At 45.9% G+C, this 19,207-nt stretch overlaps 1 protein-coding gene across 1 annotated transcript in view; it reads left to right on the forward strand.

Moving 5' to 3' along the window:
* The window catches only part of LOC125017896 (anosmin-1), a 40,293-nt gene extending 21,597 nt beyond the window's left edge, over window positions 1–18,696 (forward strand). Inside the window, exons 3-14 of the mRNA XM_047601429.1 lie at window positions 126–188; window positions 463–685; window positions 5,115–5,299; window positions 5,623–5,752; window positions 7,934–8,139; window positions 9,603–9,747; window positions 10,585–10,731; window positions 13,061–13,149; window positions 14,308–14,479; window positions 14,994–15,214; window positions 15,909–16,050; window positions 17,424–18,696. Coding sequence (XP_047457385.1) covers window positions 126–188; window positions 463–685; window positions 5,115–5,299; window positions 5,623–5,752; window positions 7,934–8,139; window positions 9,603–9,747; window positions 10,585–10,731; window positions 13,061–13,149; window positions 14,308–14,479; window positions 14,994–15,214; window positions 15,909–16,050; window positions 17,424–17,482 — 1,782 coding nt within the window. The 3' untranslated portion in view covers window positions 17,483–18,696. The remainder of the gene's footprint in view (window positions 1–125; window positions 189–462; window positions 686–5,114; window positions 5,300–5,622; window positions 5,753–7,933; window positions 8,140–9,602; window positions 9,748–10,584; window positions 10,732–13,060; window positions 13,150–14,307; window positions 14,480–14,993; window positions 15,215–15,908; window positions 16,051–17,423) is intronic.
* The last annotated feature ends 511 nt before the right edge of the window (window positions 18,697–19,207 follow it).

Here is a 19,207-nt window from a genome sequence, read left to right on the forward strand (position 1 = left end):
AGTCAGGGGAAGTGCCCGAGTGAGATGCCTGTCAGGCAGCCGGCGCGCGACGCACCATCTTCTCAGCAGCGTCCCTTTGATGTGGCTGGTTCTTTGAAGAACTGACACCCTCTCCCTTTTCACAGTGCCTGGAGCCCTGCAAGGAATCCTGGGACCTGAAGGAAAACCAGTGCCAAGATTTATGCGAGGTATGTCACTACCGCAAATACTGTGGTTGCCTCAGATTGGGCCTTGTCAGACCCACTGGGAAAATTCAACAAGGGGAAAGTTTGAAAGGAGTGTGAAGTAACTCTTTCTGCAGGGTAACGCCGGCCTCTGTTGAGCGCGGTGTGAGTCATGAGCTGAAAAGTAAACAGGACAATCATTGGCTCTTTGTAGCCATGCAGGTTGGTCTTAAAAAAAAAAAAAAAAGTAACCTGACATATATTTTTCCTTTCCTTCTACCCCTTTCTTCTCCTTCAGCCCCTCTTTCCCAAGAAGCACTACGAGTGTCTTACGAGCTGCGAATTCTTAAAGTCCATAGAGGGAGTGAAGCAAGGCGACTGCCCTGCCCCGGAGAAGGCCAGCGGCTTTGCAGCAGCCTGCGTGGAGAGCTGCGAGGAGGACGCAGAGTGCTCGGCTGTCAAAAAGTGCTGCTCCAACGGCTGCGGCCACACTTGCCAGCTGCCCAAGAACCTCTACAAAGGTAAAGCCAAAGGCAAATAAACTTGCATCACGTTCTGTCGCGCGTCACACTGCAGCAACAAATTGCAAACTAGCAACCAGTTCAGCTCCTGGTTGATTTGGCAACAGCACGCTCTTGAGGTTTAATAAATACAAGCGCGAGCCTTCCTTGTGCAGATATTCTGTCAGAAGTACAGAAGCAAGCGGCGTATCGGTTTACAGTGCAAACACGCGGTCTATTTTCTCGACTTGATTTTCATCATGCACACGGCACGGGTAGTTTTCCATCGTCGGCGGGTCACATTAAAAAAAAAAGTGTTACCTTGTAGAGGAACTGGAGGGGCATAGATGGGTAGTTTAATTCAAAAACTGCCTTTTTGTGTTATTTTATTCCTGTGACTGTTATAGTAAAATCTCCCATACTTTCTCAGTTGAATGTTGCATATACTATACACTGCACACTGAAAAATGCAGACCTCCCAAAAGTTGAACGTTGTATCTTGAACATTATAGCTTTAACATTCTTTTATAGAGTAAATATAAAGTGATAAATAGTCATATATAGTTAAGAATAATGACGTGCTGTTTGTGTCCAAATATATTTATGCGTTTCCTGTAAGAACAGAGGTCGGGTCGGCCTCCGCCCCTTAAAAAAATTCCACCCTGCTCTGCATGGATACAAAAAACTGATTTTCTGGAAATAAAAAAACTTTAAAATACCTACAAAACTCCTTACTTTGTCAATAGTGGGCCGATAATGGCGTATAAGGTGATGCACAGTGCATGACGCACAGTATATTACCATAGAGTTTCATATTTCTTATATCACAGACGTCATCGTTTACTTTTAAATTTATCTTATTAATTTTAAGACCTTGGATTTATAATCATTCTTTTGTATCAGCTTGTTTCAGAGCCTCCTTGAAGGTAAATCCTGTTTACGCTGAATAAAATATTAATACCGATGTTTTGCTGCATCATTTAATCCAATTTTGGTAGATTGTTTTTATATGTATCTTCTTAAAACGTGGCCAGGTCATCTCCATCCGAGTTCATTAACTAAAGTGAAATTGAGGTTGTTTTATGAGTCATGACATTAGAGAATAGTGGATTAATAAAGCATAAAGCAATAAATAGTCTGGGAAAAATCAGAATTTATTATTATATTAAAAAAAAAAAAAACATGATGTATTAGTTGGAGCTGGAGAATCCGGGGGAAAGCCAAGCTGAAAGACGCAAAGTGTCTAAACAGACTGTGTTGTCGTCAGTATACGTATCTCTTTATTTAGTAAATGCTCAGCTCCGTTTCCAAAAGGAACCAGATTACGGTTACATGGTTCACCGGATGAATCACTGGTAATATAAATGCTATTTCACATTGAGCCCCAACGCAAATGTTTTTAATGCGATTAATCGCTGAGGAGCGCACGTACTTTTCATATTTCGCATTCATTTGAAATCGCAGTGACGCAGATTGCCTTTCACAGTTTCTGACAACTTGCTCAGAACCATAAATCTTTATTTCATCTCTTTGCATTGTACTTCGCCCACACGTCCCTCATGCTGTTTCTGCTGTAAATTGGAATATATCTTCGGTATTGAATTTGCAGGATACGCTTGAGGGTTTTACAGACACAGATGTACCCAGGAATCTTTGCTCCAGTAAAATTGTTTAATAGCGCTGCCCAAGGCGGCCGGGCGCTCCGAGGGTGCCGAGTCGTTATGTGAGAGAACCACGGGCCTCTGAACTTGGAGATGGGAGCTGGAACCACATTATATACACTGTCAGCGCACAATCTCTGGCAGCCTGAGGCCAAAACAAAGTTGAGGAGATGTTGAAGTGAGAGCAGTGGAAGATGAGTCTAAATCAGGCTTTGAACCGCTGCAGCACAGTCTGGAGCTGCGTATGCTTTGAATCACGCTGCAGTACGTCTTAGCATGTGCGCACTGTATTTGGTGGGGAGCCTCAAGAGCGTGTGATTTGTGAGTTTGAGCACACAGAACAGCATGCAAGTGTTTATATTTGATTTGGGGGAAGGAAAAAAAAAATCCTGAGGGACTTCACGGTGGATGTCATGCTCAGAAGGTGTACGGCACGTTAATCGGGGAAAGAGATGAAAGCAGGCGTGACCTTGAAAATTTCAATACAGGGACCCGGTCAATGGAAACCATTCACCGCACTGTGAGACCTTCGAAATCAAGCGGCCTCCCCCCGCTGATTCAGTCCAAACACTGAGCTCATGGCGGGTCACTGTCGGCGCGTACACTTACGCCGAATTACGTTGAGCGTTTTGGTGAAAGTCCGGATGGAATTCCTGTCCCGGTCCTCAGTGTTAAAGGTCTAATTAGATGCTCATGGTTTGAAGAGCGTAATTGTTTCTGTGTGTGCGCACAAGTGTGTGCGCGGCCCTCGCCATGATGAGCCGTGATGCTGGAAGCCATTAGCAAACACAAGCGGTAAGAAATGGAGCGTTTCCCCCACTGAGATCACTCTCAGATGTGTGTGATGGTGTGTGTTCAGGTTAAGGCTCCCCGGCTCTTGTGTGTGTCCCCGACAGAAGAAATGTCAGGATCCCCACTGGGTTTTTGATGTGTAACAAAGGTTCTTCTGTTTTTTCTTTTTTTTTTTCTACATCAGTAGCATCATCCACTGTTCTGCAGTGTTGTCTCAAAGTTTTTCTCAGATAAAATATGCTTATTTACCCTACTCCACTTTAAGAAGCAGCGCCGCGTGTGATGCAAGCCAACTTGTTAGTCGTGTTTCGTTTCAGATCAAAAGGCGTCTCACAGCACAAGAACATGTGGATGTCCAAATAAAATGAACGCTAGACAGAGCCGTGTTTAGTCGTCAATCAAGTCCACAAGCCGTACTCGCTTTTACTGTAAAGTCATTGTGCTACAAGCGGTGTTTGCAGTGTTTTCCCCAGCCCCTGTAATTAGGGGAGTCATTATGACAGTATGTGCGTGAGTATTGAGAATTATATTCCTGCAGTGTAATTGTTGGCATGATTAAGACATGAATGAACGACGCACTGTTGATCGTGCCTCAGCGCCGTTGCGTCATGGCTTGGAGTAAGCGTGCGGCCATTGAAAAGTGAACGCTGTATGATTTTTGGACCCAATCGCGCCCAAAAGTTATCTTTGGAAAGGGAAAGCCGAGAGAGAGAGAGGGAGAGAGTGAGAGCGCATTCGCTGTCCTCCCACGCGTTGCGGAAGAGCGAGGTGTGGTGTCTGCGTGGTTGTGTTTTGGCGTGTGTGCGTGTGTGGTATGCGCTTCGCAGGAGAGCTTGTGTGACTTTGTGGGAAGATGAGCTAAGGCAGAGGGAGCGGAGGAACGCTGCGGTTACCTTGGTGTTGATTATTGCGCAGGGAATGTGACACGTTTGTCCGTGCGTGCGTGTGCACGAACACACACACACACACACGGATGCACTCTGCTGTAGAGCTGCGAAACCACAGCACAACGACCCCCAGCTGTTAGTATGCAGAAAGCTGTTGTCGGTGCGACAAAGCAAAGTACTGACTCCATATGCATGTGGCTCAAGGACCCTCCTCCATCTTCCTGGATTTCATGTGCATCAATCAATCTCTTACACTCCCTGAAGATGAATGAATGAAGATATAAGTAGATCAAATGCTCTGCATGCCAAATTCTGTCTTGATTATGCTGTTTACCGACATGCTGCGCCGTAGCCTTGAGCCTTCGGTGATGCTGTTTATAAATGCGAGGCAGCAGCGCGCCGTTCAGCAGCGACAGAGGTCCAGCATAATGGTCTGAAGTGCTAGGTGATTTATTGAGGACTGTGGGACGCGTTCAGCCTTCTCCTGTACTTCCAAACTTGCTTTTCCAATCTCCATCTCATTATCACTGTGCCCGGCGCTCAATCAACAACTCACTACGTCTCCACTGCAATAAATTTACTCGAGGGAGTCGGTCTGACTTGGCTGAGTGTTTGGCCCAGTCCCGCGCTTAATAAATCTCTAATTTATTGCGCATGGCGACGTCGACGCCGTGCGAACGGCTTAACGTGAAGTTCAATGATGCAAACTGACTTCTGCGTACACGGGCGCGTGTTTGTGCTGGAGCATCTCGAAGAGAGTCGGAGAGAAAGACGCGGCTACTCCTTCTCACATACCGCCGCGCAAACTGTGGGTATCATCACGAAGAAGAGCAGCTACTAAAACACTCCTGGCCTGGAAATATCGCAATCTGTCACAGTCGAAAGATGATGCCGCTGACCCGCAGCATGTATTAAATCTATTGCAATGAGGTCATGTCTCATTTTCCAATCTGCATCTGTCCAACTGTGATGGTGTCATTCATCTTTCCAACATACAGCACTTTAGCCCACGGGAGGAAAACATCAGGTTTCACATTGAATTACACCTACAATGTTCCATACAGTGATGATATTAACTCATGGTATCAATGTGCTTCCTTGTGCTTTTAGGAGTCCCTCTGAAGCCAAGGAAAGAGCTGGTGTTCCTGGAGCAGCCGTCAGGTCAGCTTGAGATCCGCTGGTCCTCCAAGTTCAACATCTCCGTGGAGCCAGCCCTGTACGTGGTGCAGCGCCGCTGGAACTACGGCATCCATCCCAGCGAGGATGACGCCACGGAGTGGCAGACAGTGGCGCAGGTAGACACCTGTGCATGCAGGATAATGGCACAGTTTTGATAAGCGTCTAATTAATTTAGTTCTGCGGGTCAATCTTTTGATCGGATCCGCGTTGAAATGAAATTCGCATGTCCCAGCAGGCCACGTGCTACAGCTGTGAAATTGCTGCGCTGCGCTGACAGACTGTTGCACGCGGTTGCACATTCCTCACAGTCACAGTGTCTTTGAAAGTTTGGCAAAGAGAAACACGCGGATGACTGATGTGGCAGCAAGCTCACATGGGGCTGTGACCCTGCGTAAACCCTGACCCCTGTGGTTTGCTTTCCCTCCCATCTGTCCCTCAGACTGCAGAGGAGCGCATCCAACTGGCTGACATCAGAGCCAGCAGATGGTACCAGTTCAGAGTTGCCGCAGTCAATGTCCATGGGACCCGTGGCTTCACTGCGCCCAGCAAACACTTCCGCTCTTCCAGAGGTCTGTGTGTGTAATGCACATATGCATGCATGCATGTGCGTGTGTGTTGGTCTCTCTGTGTGTGTGTGTGTGTGTGTGTGTGTGTGTGTGTGTGTGTGTGTGTGTGTGGCCTTGCTTCACGTGTAAGTTCCTGTTTGACACTCACTGCTCTCCATTTGTTCTGGTCAAGACCTTGGAACAGGTGGAAACCTTTGGGAGAGGGTGACTTGATTTGACTTCTTATATGAACATGAATAAACATGTTTGTGGGCTAAATGCTCCCTTTGTGTGTCAGCTAGGCTAATTTCACCGTGACTCCAAGGTATATTCTGTTATTCTAATAAATTATGTTTTCTCTATTCAACCGTCGCCCCATTAAGCTGCAAATTGATTATGACCGAAGCTTAACCGCTAAAGACAGACGTGCATTTATCACATTTGACTAATGGAGCTCACACCGCTCAGATTGAGTTTGTTTAAAACCAGATTTAAGCGTGAAACCGTCGAATTCTTTCGCATACCTTGTTAACCTGAATAATTAAGTCCCCTCCACCGGCTCCACACATTTGCTCAGCGAGCTAAATGAAATTCACGCTGATGCCAAGATGACTGCGAGTAATGAGGAGGGACTGGGTGCACACAACATTTATTTCCTGCGCTGCAATAAGATCCTCTTCAAAGCAGGGCTTCCCCCTCTTTACGGTCACATAAAACGTAATATGTCTAAATTAGTCAGGATACGGCAGCTTTCAAATGAATGCAAGTGTTGTCTCGCTTCCAGACGAAGTGACGTAAGGCAGGCACATTTCAGATCTTTGCCGCAGATTAGTAAACAAGCTCTGATGGAATACGACTCGACTGCCGCGCTCTCTGAATATCCGCGTTGTGTCGCAGGTGGAATTTGTTACAGTTGCGGGCCGCTGTTTTGCAGTTCCCAGGGATTACAGGCCTCCAGTCGAGATAGTATCGGATTCACGTCAGATACCGTGTTTTTGTTTGGCGTGCAGAAGCGACGCTTGTGTGCACACTTGTTACGCCTTGGGCAGCAGAGCTCAGCATATGCGGATCTAGACCATGTGAAACTCTGTCTGCGTCTGTGACGATCACTTGGCTTCACTCGGCGCACAGCAGATCATCTTGCAGTGCGTGAAATATATTTTTATTCATACACATACGTACGTAAAGGCTTTCGCTGAGGGAGTAAGCCAGCAAATGTCATCACCATGTTCCGCCAAATACTGGAATTAATACTAAACACAAGATGTATTCTCGTGTTAGGCGGTGTGTTGACCTGACGCGTCAATCCTTCGTCATACATTTATTCCCCGGAGCATTCTGGACGGCTGTCAGACGGAGCCAGACACCAGGTGGGAAACTGATTCTGCCGCAGGGATGGAAAGCGATCTCCAATCAGGCCAATCAGTGCCAGAACGTTGATAGATTGATGAGAGCTGTCATGGGTTTGATGAACTCCCGGCCATTCTGTCGTGCCATTGTTATTTATATAGCGCAGCCCGTGTCATCTGAATGCAATTTCGCCGTACTACACTTTGTACGGGCAATTTGTAAAAACTCGACTGCTTATTTATCTTGCGCGGCCAACATCAGCTGGTATGGCGAACCGATTTGTCCGGATGAAATGCGTTTCAGGTGGGAGGGGGGCAGGAGAGCCAGAAGGGCCGGGGCGTGTATCATTTTTCTCATTAGAGAACCGTTGCCTCTGGTGTGGCTTCTGGCGCGCGGCCCCCGCCTCTCCTCCTGCACCAGGCTGACATCAGCAGCTGGCAGAAAGGCTGCGTTCAGAACCATCTCCTCTCCGAACACACACACACACAAACGCTAGCTGGAGCGCAGGAATGTTGAGCGCGGAGCCAGAGTGAACAGCATGTGTTTGTTAACCCTTGACCTGCGCTCTCCGTCCTGCCGAACGCTGTCACGGACATGACATGACACCTGTCATAACATCTCATGGCAGATTGTCAATGAAGTGACTAATTACTTAACACAGTGTCACACTTGTCCCCTCCTGCTCCACTGCAATGCGGGCTAGTACTGCTGTAACGTGTCCTACCATAAAACTCGCAGGAAAACTATCGTTTGCCTAATATTTGTCGCAAACAGAGGCCTCCTTTGTCTCCTTTCATAAATGTTCACAGATGTACGAAAATCAGTACTGACAGCGTTGTTCCTTGCTGTCGTCAGATCCATCCGCCCCTCCCAGGCCGACCAGTCTGCGTGTCACCAACGTGACGCTGGGCGACGAGGGCCTAGTGACGGCTCGTCTCAACTGGACCCTGCCGGAGGAGCCCGATATTCCGATCCACCACTACAAAGTGTTCTGGAGCTGGACCGTGCCCACCAAGTCCATGGTGCCGTCCAAGAAGAAAAGGAGAAAGACCACCAATGGGGTAATCTTTTGTTTGTTCTCTGTTTCCTTTCTCCTCTCTCTCTCTCTCTCTAAGACCATGAGGTCTCCACCAAGGCGTTTTCTTTTCAGCATCTTTCCCCCCAGTTTCAACACGTCTCTATCAACATCCAGGCAGTGCTGCTGCGGCAAAAACCAAGATAAACGTGGAATGGGGGACCGGTGAAACACAGATTAATACAATAAGCTCTTCCATTCCCTGTACTGATGAAAGAACCCTTAAACACGGCTAAGTGTGGTGAATAGCCCTGTTTATAAATCACGATTTCAAGGTCCGAGTTTCTTACATATCTCAGCTCGTGTTGTTTCATTCAGCATCCCGAAGCGTTCCTTCGTTTTCAGCGGTTGATTGGATAATTGAGTTCTCTCTAAAATGTGGTATGTTTTCTTTTGTTGTGGTTTCGTTTTTTGACACAGATTTCAGGAGCTTGAAGATCCAGTGTTTGTTCAACCGTGCTCACAATTATATTTCGTGGCAATGCAAACTGTGTATTTAAACTAATGGGCTTAAAGCATCCAAGAAACATTCTCTAATAATGACATAAGTGTTATAAAGTACCTCTGATTCCGTTTATTAATGCCCTTGTTACTCCTTGGAATAGCTGATTGCTTGCTGGAAGCTTCTCAACTATTTGCCCCAGCCAGAGAGAAGAAGAGGTTTTATGCTGATTACATTATTTGACAGTGTTGCAAAAGTTTTATATAGTTTTATATTAAAATTACCGTGCAGTGCGTCTATATGCCTTATGAATAAATCATATAGCTAGATTGGAGTGTCCTAAAAAAAAATCAGACTTGTTTATGCATAACTGAATAAATTTGGTATTTCTGCATTTTGTGGGCCGTTTCCAAAGTATTTTCAGTAACATGTGACCTGATAACACATCGGTGTTTGTCAGAAACTGTGAAGAGCGTTTCATTAGAGATTCAGAGAAAGACAGATTGTCTAGACGGTCCACACGCACCGCTTTGGTGTCTTCTCCTGAATTAGTTTTTGGAACGCGTAGCAGATGTGGCACGGAGAAGGTATAGAGGCGGGAGACACGAGACACCTATTGACACATGTACTACTGGTTTCCACTTTGGCACTTTGAAAGCAGCCCGCTGGTAGAGGAATGTCAAAACACGCACAGTCAATAACAAGAACTCATCAAGTTCACGCTGATGGTGGAATGCTGGAAGTCAAACACAGAAGAAGAAGCCCTGGGAGGCTCTGATAACACGGCGCTCTTGCGAGGCCCCGAAGGCTATCTCCTCACCACGATCCCTTCCTCCGCTCCACATGTGTTCTTAATAAGAAGGGTTTTCCCACAGGCCCGCGTTGGCCGGGGCTGAGCCGAGTTGGAGCCTCGACTCGGTGCAGTGACGAGGCCTTTGAACGGAGGCTCAAGTGACACTGCGGTAACGTACGAAATGCCAACCTCCGAGTGTTTTCTCTTGTCACAGGCCCAGAGCTGGGTGGATCTGGAGGGACTGCAACAAAACAGCAGTTACACTGTGGAGCTGCAGGCTGTCACATACTGGGGGCAGGTGCGCCTGAAGAGCTCCAAGGCCTCCCTCCACTTCAGTACCACCCAGAATAATGAATCAGGTAAACATCATGTGCTTCATTTATTGCTTTTAGCATCAGTAGCAGCATTCTGTAAAGCTACCATGCTTGGTCCTTGAATATTTTAGTTCACCCTAAACCCGAACACCGTTAAATATTCACATTTGTACTGATTTCTGAATTTTAATATGCATGTTCTTGCATTCCTGCACATGTTTGTATTATTGTTAGCATGACGGGACGCTGACATTAGCATTTGGCTCAAAGCACCAGAGCTTCACATAGCTGTAACATTATATTTCGCATACAATGACGGGACCCTACTTACCCTACATTCAATTTAGAGTCCCATGCGGGGTCATGCACTAGCTAAAATCAAACATGCATGGAGCTGCAGCATTCTGATTGCAGATCCATATGGGGCTGCCTCGACCAGCCCTAGCAGAATCCAATTTTCCTTCCCTTTTCTTTGCTTTTCAAACAATTTACCCAAATTACCGAGAGTCTTCGGGCAAACAATGATATGAAATGCATAAAGCAGTAATGGCCAAGGTACGCTCACAGAACATCTGCATTCATTCGAAGCACATAACAAGCCCCGGTGCTGCGAGTGTGTGCTTACTTCTGCGCACGTGCGGCTCTAGAGGGAATTGAACCCCTACCTTTGGCAACGTCAGTGCTGCGTGCGCCCGTCGACTTACGGCACATTTACTCATAAAGGCTGTGTTGTTCTTTGCTTAGTGTGCTGCTGTGATTTTTTTTTTTTTTACAAAGGAATAACTGTGTGTTTCTTGTTCCCATGCTGGAGGGTTTCCCATGGCACAGCCACTGTCATGTCTTAGCAACAGCACAGAAAACATTTCTGCCTTCTCTTCCCAGCGAAATCACTGCTGAAGACAAAGAAGGAGGAGATATCCCCTCTTGGCTCGACCCTATCCAAACGTCCTTCTGGCCCTCTAGAGGTAGGCACACCCTTCTACCAGGATGGCCAGCTGCAGGTCCGTGTCTACTGGAAGAACCGAGGAGGTAGGCACTCCACTTTAGTGATTTATAGCTTTGTTAGAATCTAATTATCACCCCATTATGCCCATCAATCACTATGACTCATGTACGCCATAATAAAATGTTATGAATGATCTTTACTTTCTCAAACAATGAAGAACTCCTTTCATAAATGCGGTATCATATGGTGTAAATGAAACAATGTGTCTTTGTGAGCGCTGGGTAATGTGAGCGCCGGGCAAATTGGCGTAAACCTGCGCATCGGGCTGGTAGAGCGGAGCCACCGTTTAGTAAAGAACAATAAACACGCAGAGCCGTAGCCGTGCGATGGGATTTATTGACAGCTGCATTTAATAGATCTTCGCACTCGTATTAGCGGTGTAGCAGTCCATTTTGTTTTACAAGACCTGATGTCATAGGGAGCAGACGCGGCGGTGGTGGTGGTGGATTGCACCACTTGCAAGGGGTTAAAGCCTGAAGGAATGCCTCTCCCAGCGGCGTCCATTCCCCCAAACCTTCTGTTAATACCAGAGTGAAAATATGGAAACCTTGAAAGCCATGCTCTCAGGGTAACCTGTCAAGTCCCATTCACTGGTCTATGTTATGTTACTAATATATGTCATCGCCCAAGCCAAACTCCACATCTTGGAGTCAAGAATGCAAACCCTGGCTGTAGCAGAGGCCTGGTGAGACACCAACTGCTGAATCAGAAAGCACGAGAGGGGGGGAGATGGAGTAGGTCCAGAGCTGTTAGCAAGTTTGGCCCGGTCTCAGATAGCTGAGTGATGCTGACGGGGATCAAGCATGGCTGGGGAATTACAGTGTTGCAGAATCTTGGTCCGGCTTCTTCTTCTTCGTCTTCTTCTTCTTCTGCGTCTTGTTTTGTGGTCCTGGTCTGTAGTGTGTGTTACTGCTGCTCATTAGTCTGAGGGATGACCCTGGCTTTGGCTCTGACAACCTGTGCTCCACTACTGTAAACATACAGGCATACCGTACAGATGGCCCGGAGAGCTGGAGTCTCCGGACATCTGGTTTGTGTGACGGAGAAAGGGACAGGTTAACCGAACCGTGATTAAACACTCACTCATTGTCCGCGTGATCCAAAGCAGCCCGACCTCTGGGATGTCTCCGGCAGACGAAAGAGAATCGTACTGTACACCAGCTCAGATAATATATCGCCGTCTAACACACAGACAATAGGCAGTAGTCCGGCGGCGGTGGCGGGACTTCTGAGGCTCGCTTCCAGCCACGATTTATCAAACACCGCTGAGCTTCTGTTTTCTACCTGATTTCCATGTCCCGCTTCTTGCTTTACATACCACTTCCTGTCTACGTCAGACCTGGCTGAGCATATCTTGTTTATTATTTTTTTTTCTCCCCAATTTCCCGGTTCCCTGTAATTCCTCTCTTCTGCTTCCAAAGAGCTCAGGGGCTTCAAGTGCCAGATCTGTGTCTAAGCCTTCAAAGGACCCCTTTTATCTCCCCACTACAACCTAGGCCCCTGCCAAAGGGTGAACATAGCACAACTCAATCTGAGAAATATTTCACACTGCCAAGCGACATGATGAGTGAATAATAAATCCTGTAACATAACAAGACGAGGGCGATGACCAGATAAACGTGAGTTTAGGAGAAAGCCGCTTTTATGTTACGGTAATGGAGGAAATGTCGTCGTAAGGGTCGGCGTCCGAGAGGGCTGGCGAGCGTGAGGACGCTCAAACGTTTGGTCCGTGACACGAGCCTCGAGCCGACAAAAGATTTCGGGAACATGAAGGTTATGATTGAAGCGATCATGCAAAGATAAGGAAGGAAGCACTTTAAAGTTTGCAGAGACATATGTCATCACTAGTGGTAAAAAATGAAAAATGGTGATATCAGATCCCAGATAAGGAATGTAGCAATCTGTGAGATGGCACTGCAGCGGCGCCTAAGTAAATGTAACAGTTACGCAATTGCTGTACTCGACATTTCACTATGTTTCACTTTGGCCACATAGAGTTTTCATGGCTCATCATACACTGACGGCGTCTCCCAAGCAAGCACACTTTCATTGCATGCGGAAAAATTGAACAGCCAGCCTTAATTTAGATTAACCGTTAACCTGATCTGAGCCACAAAGTTCACTGCTCTTTTTTCACTAAGTATTTTGCCTAATGACATGAGTGACTGACAAGCATCCTTGTGTGTCTGATTTTAATAATAAATACGCCCTTGCTTTTACCCAAATTACATTTTGACACGTCCTCGTAATGGGTCACGTCCTTGTAATGTGCACTCGTGTGTAAAGAAGTAAAAGATCTGAATGCTGAGTAGCTTTCTTGTGGCGTGACATTGCATTCTTCATCTGTTACAGACCCCACTATGAGTCGCTACCACGTCCAGTGGATGCCGGAGTACTGCAGCCACAATGAGACCAGGGGACCGGAGAAATCCGTCACGCAGGTGAGCTCCCACCAGCCGCTACGCACAACTCCCGGCTCGCAGAGCGCCACGCTAAGAGCTAAGAGCTAAGAGCTGTGACTCGATCTGCGGCTCTGGGCTATGCGAAGCACGTGCCCTAACCTCTTTTGTCTGATGCTTAGAAAGGACAACTCCGCTAAAGAAAACAACTCCACAGAGTGAACCCAAAGCCCTGTTGTGTTGGATTTGCACTGGGCAAATCACTGGCTGTTGTTTTGAATATAATGAGTCAGTCATGTGGTCAGACATGCGGTGTGTTGGCCAATAAAACGCATTCACTCAAACAATGTTTCCCGGAATGGGGGAGCATTCACCTCCTGCGGCCCCAGCCATGCTACTGCGTGAGGCTTTGTTTTAGGATGCAATCGTGTCGCTTACAGGAAGGTCTGAGATTCTGGGGGTGTTAACCGTTTGAGCTCCGGCTGATACAGGGCGGCAGAGTCCTGGCAATCAACACATTCTTCGGGAACCGGCTCTCAGGTTGCTAGGGAATGTACATCCATTTTCTATAGATCGTCAGGAAGTTTTCCAGACATGCGCTTTTATGTGAGCGCAGCGCCTCATTCACTTTTAATCAAAGCTGTTTCATATCAGAGGGAATATATATACACGCCCTCTCCCAAGGGACTGCCTATTAATGTAGGGCCTCTTTATTACTGCAAGGTCTAAATCCACTAGTCAGCTGGAGTTTTTTGTTTTCTCAGAGAGAGACGAGGAAAACCTTTTTTTTTTCGTTGAGATCAATAGATGATTAAAGTAAGGAATGAGTGTGAAGTGCAAAACTGCTGCTCCAAATTCATTAACATGGATTTATGGGCCGTGCTCTTTGCAATACAGACATTAATCCTCTTTGGTTTCTGCATTTTATTGAAGTGCTTGTGTTTTTCTTACATTTGGAAGCAATGAAGAAATAATTATATTGCAGTTTGAATAGAGTGATAGTGGCCTAACCCCCAACATGTGAGTGTTCAAAGCAGTCCTGTAATATGGAGGGGGTGGGCGGGGGCATGTTTCCGAGGCCCGGGCGGGAATGTGATCTGTCCCAGTGCCGTGTATTTAATTATATCTGTAGCTCCATGGGACCTGACCCGGGTGACACGTCAAAGTCATCAGGGCTGAATAATGTGTTTCTCTGCTCAGGAGAACTACATCAACCTCCCGGGTCTGCTGTTCTCCTGCAAGTACAAAGTCACCGTTCACATGCTGAAGTCCAAGAGACGCTCCAAGGACGAGAGCACCACCTTCCTCACCCCGTCCTGCGCCACCATCCAGAGCAAGACTCACAAACACATCCCCTGCCCCGGGGAGGGAGGTGAGCGTTCAGCTGATTTGAATTAGCCCTGACACGGTAATTAGACTCTGTAGCATGGTTATAATTATGATGATGAACAAAATCTATACAAGGTGAAGACAGTAGTTCAATATTCTGGATGATATTCTTGCAATTGTTGTTGATTCCAGGAAATCAGTATGTTTGGCTTAGAAATAGCAGTTTGTACTTGTTTTTGGCTTTCTGTTATGCTATGCTAACGGGCTGCTCGCTCTAACTACACAGTTAGAGCATAGACACAATCATATGTCCGTGAAGGTTCTCAGTCATCCGGATCATGGTTTAGCCAAAAAATGTTTAAGAAAGGCAACTGGACCTAAGTCCCTTCTTGAGTCAGTGCTGGACTGAAGAAGCTACTCAGATGAGTGGTGAAACATGTTCTCACAAAAAATCCAATTGCCTTTCTTTCTTTATTTGGATATAGACATGATGAATGTTCTCATTTACCTCTCTGCAAGAAAGATAAAAAATATTAATCCCATCTTTCTTCTGACAGCTTCGGGGCTTCCAAAAGTTTTGGCTAAGCCAGAGAACCTGACGGCTTCGTTTTCCATCAATGACGGAAACATCACCGGCAACTTCCTGTGGCGTGTGTCTAGGATGGCTCCCCATCTGAGAATCACTGGTTTCCAGGTCACCTGGGCTGAGATCACCACTGAAAGCCGGCAAAACAGCCTGCCCAATAGCATAATCTCCCAGTCCCAGATCCTGCCTCCGGTACGTCTTTTTATCACCAAAACACGACTGATTCTTCAGTTTTAACTTTGAGCCGTAAACCAACGGCTGATTTTGAGTGTTCGTACGTCTTCATCCACCACAGGGGGCTGTAATATGTCATTGGCAGTAAAAAAAAATATTATCCTGTGCAGCAGGAATAGAATTTTTATCATCTGCTTTTCAATTTGCGGCAGCTGTCAGAGGTGGCGGTGATTTGACGATAACACGGTTGTGGCCTCTTTGCATGAATCTTATGATAAGCAGCCGTGTGCAGACAGACGCACGGATAGATCTGAGGAAGTGTTGTGTCCTGCTGGAAGTTCTCCTCCTCTACCTTTTCATCTGCCTTCACGTCTTCCTCTTTCATCCTCTGTGAGAGCTCTGAAAAAGCTGCTCTTTGACATAATCTGCTCCATCAACAACACGTTCCGCCTATCTGCACCTCCCAGCCTCTGGAGCTTGTCTATAAATAAAACCACCCACCGCACACACTTTATCAAGCTGGCAGCGAAAAAGAGAAACAGCCAGCCTTATGAAAACAAAGTCTTTGTTTTTGTCTGTGGCTTGTGCAAAGACAGCTATACTCCCCTGTTTAACAGCCCGTTCAAATTAAAGTCCTGTCAAATCCAAAGGCAAGTCTGTTGTGTATCAGCTGATTGCATGTCTTCTGCTGCTCTCGCCCCTCTCTTGGCAGGATCATAACTTGCTCGTAGTGTCCAACCTGCGGCCATCCACTTACTACAGACTGGAGGTGCAGGTCATAACAACTGGAGGTGAAGGTCCTGCCACCGTCAAGACCTTCCAGACCCCCAACATTTTACCAGTCATACTACACCGTAAGTACCGAGTCACTGTCAAGTGATAATCTGAAACATGTTGTTTCCTTTTTCGCTTTCTGGTGAAAGATAAGAACACTCTAGCATTTCAGGCTTTCTAGAATATTCCAATGCATCAAACGGTTCCTGAACGAAGAAGCAACGGATTGTGTAGGAGATGACTGACTGAGAACCTGACAAACCAGACTAGACTTGCCAATCATTTACATAATAATTATTTAGCTCATATGACAATCATAACAACCATTTGGTCCAATACAATGATTTACCATTATTGGTGTAGCACTTAACCCTTTAAAGGCTAAATGTATAGCTGGCGATGCGTTAAAGAATGCGGTATTTGAATTACCATAACTCACAGTGGTTTGCTCTATTGACAAAATTCAAAGTGTGGGTGAACACTGGGAAGTTGTGCTTTTGTCTGGAAAGCCTTCCTGACATCTCAAGGGTATAACGAACTTCGTTTTTACCAACAAATTCCTCCAAACAACTCTCTCTTCTTGAGGCTCCCAGGTCTTGCGTTGCTCCCCAACCTGCAGCCGACAGCAGCGGTGCGTGATAATTACCGTAATGGCAGAAAGCGCAACTTCCCAGTGTTCAGCCACACTTTAAATTTTATCCATCGGGTTAGGGTTAGGATTACGTAGTTAATTCAAATACCGCAAGCTTTTTTATGCACAGGCGGATGTTCATTTCTTAATAAGTTAATATTAGTTCATTTATTTTTGACCAGGTGGCTTATATCCAGATATGAATATAAAAGCGAGGGACAAGATGTCAGGTGCCAGGAGGATTGTAGTCTGAGTAGTATTGACCATTTCAGTTTGTATAAGTGTGGAGAGCGTAAGAGGCACAGCGACCTGTCATAACCTGTGAGCAGTCAAGCTAACAAGTCACTTTGTGAAGCGAATGCCTTAAACAAACACTGCTGAATGAGTGTAAACTGGCTTCTTGCGTATGAAACAATCTGTCACAGTCTCTTGAGTCCAACTCCAGTCTTGTAAACAATAACCGGTTCACAGAACAGGAAGTCCTTGCCTGGATATCCTTTATCTGTTAGGTGGCTTACCGCTGGTCTGATAAAGTTGGTCTACAAGGTCTACACGTGTTGCCAGAGTCTTGACCTTCTGATATCCGCTGTCTTTAAACGTTCACCATTGTCCTCAGAGATGACGGGTTCACATATTGTCAAATGGGAAGCTAGCGAACACAGTAGAGGTCTCTGCAGCTGAAGAACCTGTATAAGCTATATATAAAGATATTGAAATGAGCTATTTGAGGTATTTCAGATCCAGGATCTAAACTATGTGTATTAGCAAGATGGGTTATGAGAATGTCACTAAAAGTAAAATCTGAATATGTGTGTTTTCAAGGACCCAGACTCCGGCAGCACCACTCTCATCACCAGAAGCCGTCAGTAGAGAGACACTGAGTTTGCGAGGCGAGGCAAACCCAATGGGGAGAAGTACCAGTGGCTCTCTGTTCCTGTCTGTCAGGGAAGGAATGTTTGGAACCAAACAGAAACTCAGTGCACCAGACCATGAACTGACCCCCTCCTTGCTCATGAAATATGGGTCTATCTCCTCCAGGCTCCACAACACGCCAGCTATTCCTTCGTAACCCTTCTCTCTCTCCCTCTCTCTCTCTGTCTCTCTCTCTCTCTCTCCCTCTATCTCCCTCTCTCTCTCTCTCTCTCTCCTGCTCTCCTGACTCTCATGTCACCAGACAGGCTTGCCTGTACAGTGAAATTTACAATGCAAGGTTTTCATATCGTGCGCTGGTTAGTGCGCAGCTCCCCAACTCATCCCAGGCTCGTAAGGAAGTTAGGAAATTCCAGGAACCCACAAATTTGCTGTGATCCAGCTGTCACTGTGCACAACTAAAAGACCACTGATTGGATTTGGTTAATACACGGTTGAAAGAAGCAGAAATACTTTGGGAATTGATTGAAGACGGTTGAACGCGGTTGGTAGGGTATATCCGAACCGTAAAACAAGTGTTTATTCACGAAGAGAGGAAAAGTAGAAATTCATCTATTTATTTTGAGTTACCCTTTAAAGAGGCGCTTAGGCATACAGTCAGTACTGATGGATAATGTAACTAAAGTCATTGTTGTCTAACCCAAAATATTTCACGTAGTATGTTGCATGTAGTACATTTGATTTTAGAACTGTAAATGAATTACTTGCTTCAAATTGAAAGCTCGTAATGGTTTTGCATGGCAGCCGTTAGCATTCTGTTGGCATGAAATAACGTCTGTGTTACCTCTTTTCGATATGTTAGCAATATTTCATTAACAGATTAACAAAGAATTATATTGGAAGTAATATGTAATGTTTATTAATGAAATTATAACTTGTGTGGAAATGATGAATTGTACATGTTCTTGGCTGTAGAAATATTTGTCGTGGAACAGTCAGTGAATGTCTATATTTATTTATGTGTGTATTACAAAGTTTGGTTTGGATGTGTGTGAATGTGTATGTTTCTGTGCGTTTTAGTCTCCCAATTTTTTGAACCGGCAAAAAATCTTGTAAAGACATTTTGTAAAAATGGAATTGTAAATACAGTCTTATGTTACATGTTATTTTTCCATGGTAGAAACTGTACAAAACTGCTAAGTAATAAAATAATCCTTAACCTGTGGCCTTTGCTGTTTGTTTAATTGAAGCCGCTGCGAGGAGTAAACAGACACGCTTTTCCTCCCAATGCTCAGCTATTTGGCAATTACAGTTGCTTATTTTGGCTGTGAAGTCCATCATGGCAGACTTTGCGTACAGCGTATTCACTGATCGGCCCAGGAGCCCGAGACATGTGCTCCGCAAGTCCAAATAAACAGGTCATCTAGCTCCGCAGCCTGAGTGGATTTACCATCGCTGAGGTTGGGCCCCCGTCAATGTAATGCTCTGCTCCTCAGAGCACTTTTGTGTTTGAAAAACGTTGAATGCCTCTTCTGCTCGGCGGCCTTTCAGCCTCATAAAAAGCAAAGTGGAGATGTTTACAAGAAAATAAAGCCGAGAGTGCGAGGCTAACGTGCTGTATATGTGCGGACGGTGTGATTTCTTTCTGGTTTTTTTTTTTTTTTGAGCTAACATCTCAAAGCAGCGCTGCCTGTGACTGTCGGATGAAAGCCCTTTCAGCACATGTCGAGGCATCC

Source organism: Mugil cephalus, chromosome 12 (assembly GCF_022458985.1).
Source record: "Mugil cephalus isolate CIBA_MC_2020 chromosome 12, CIBA_Mcephalus_1.1, whole genome shotgun sequence".
NCBI lineage: Eukaryota > Metazoa > Chordata > Actinopteri > Mugiliformes > Mugilidae > Mugil > Mugil cephalus.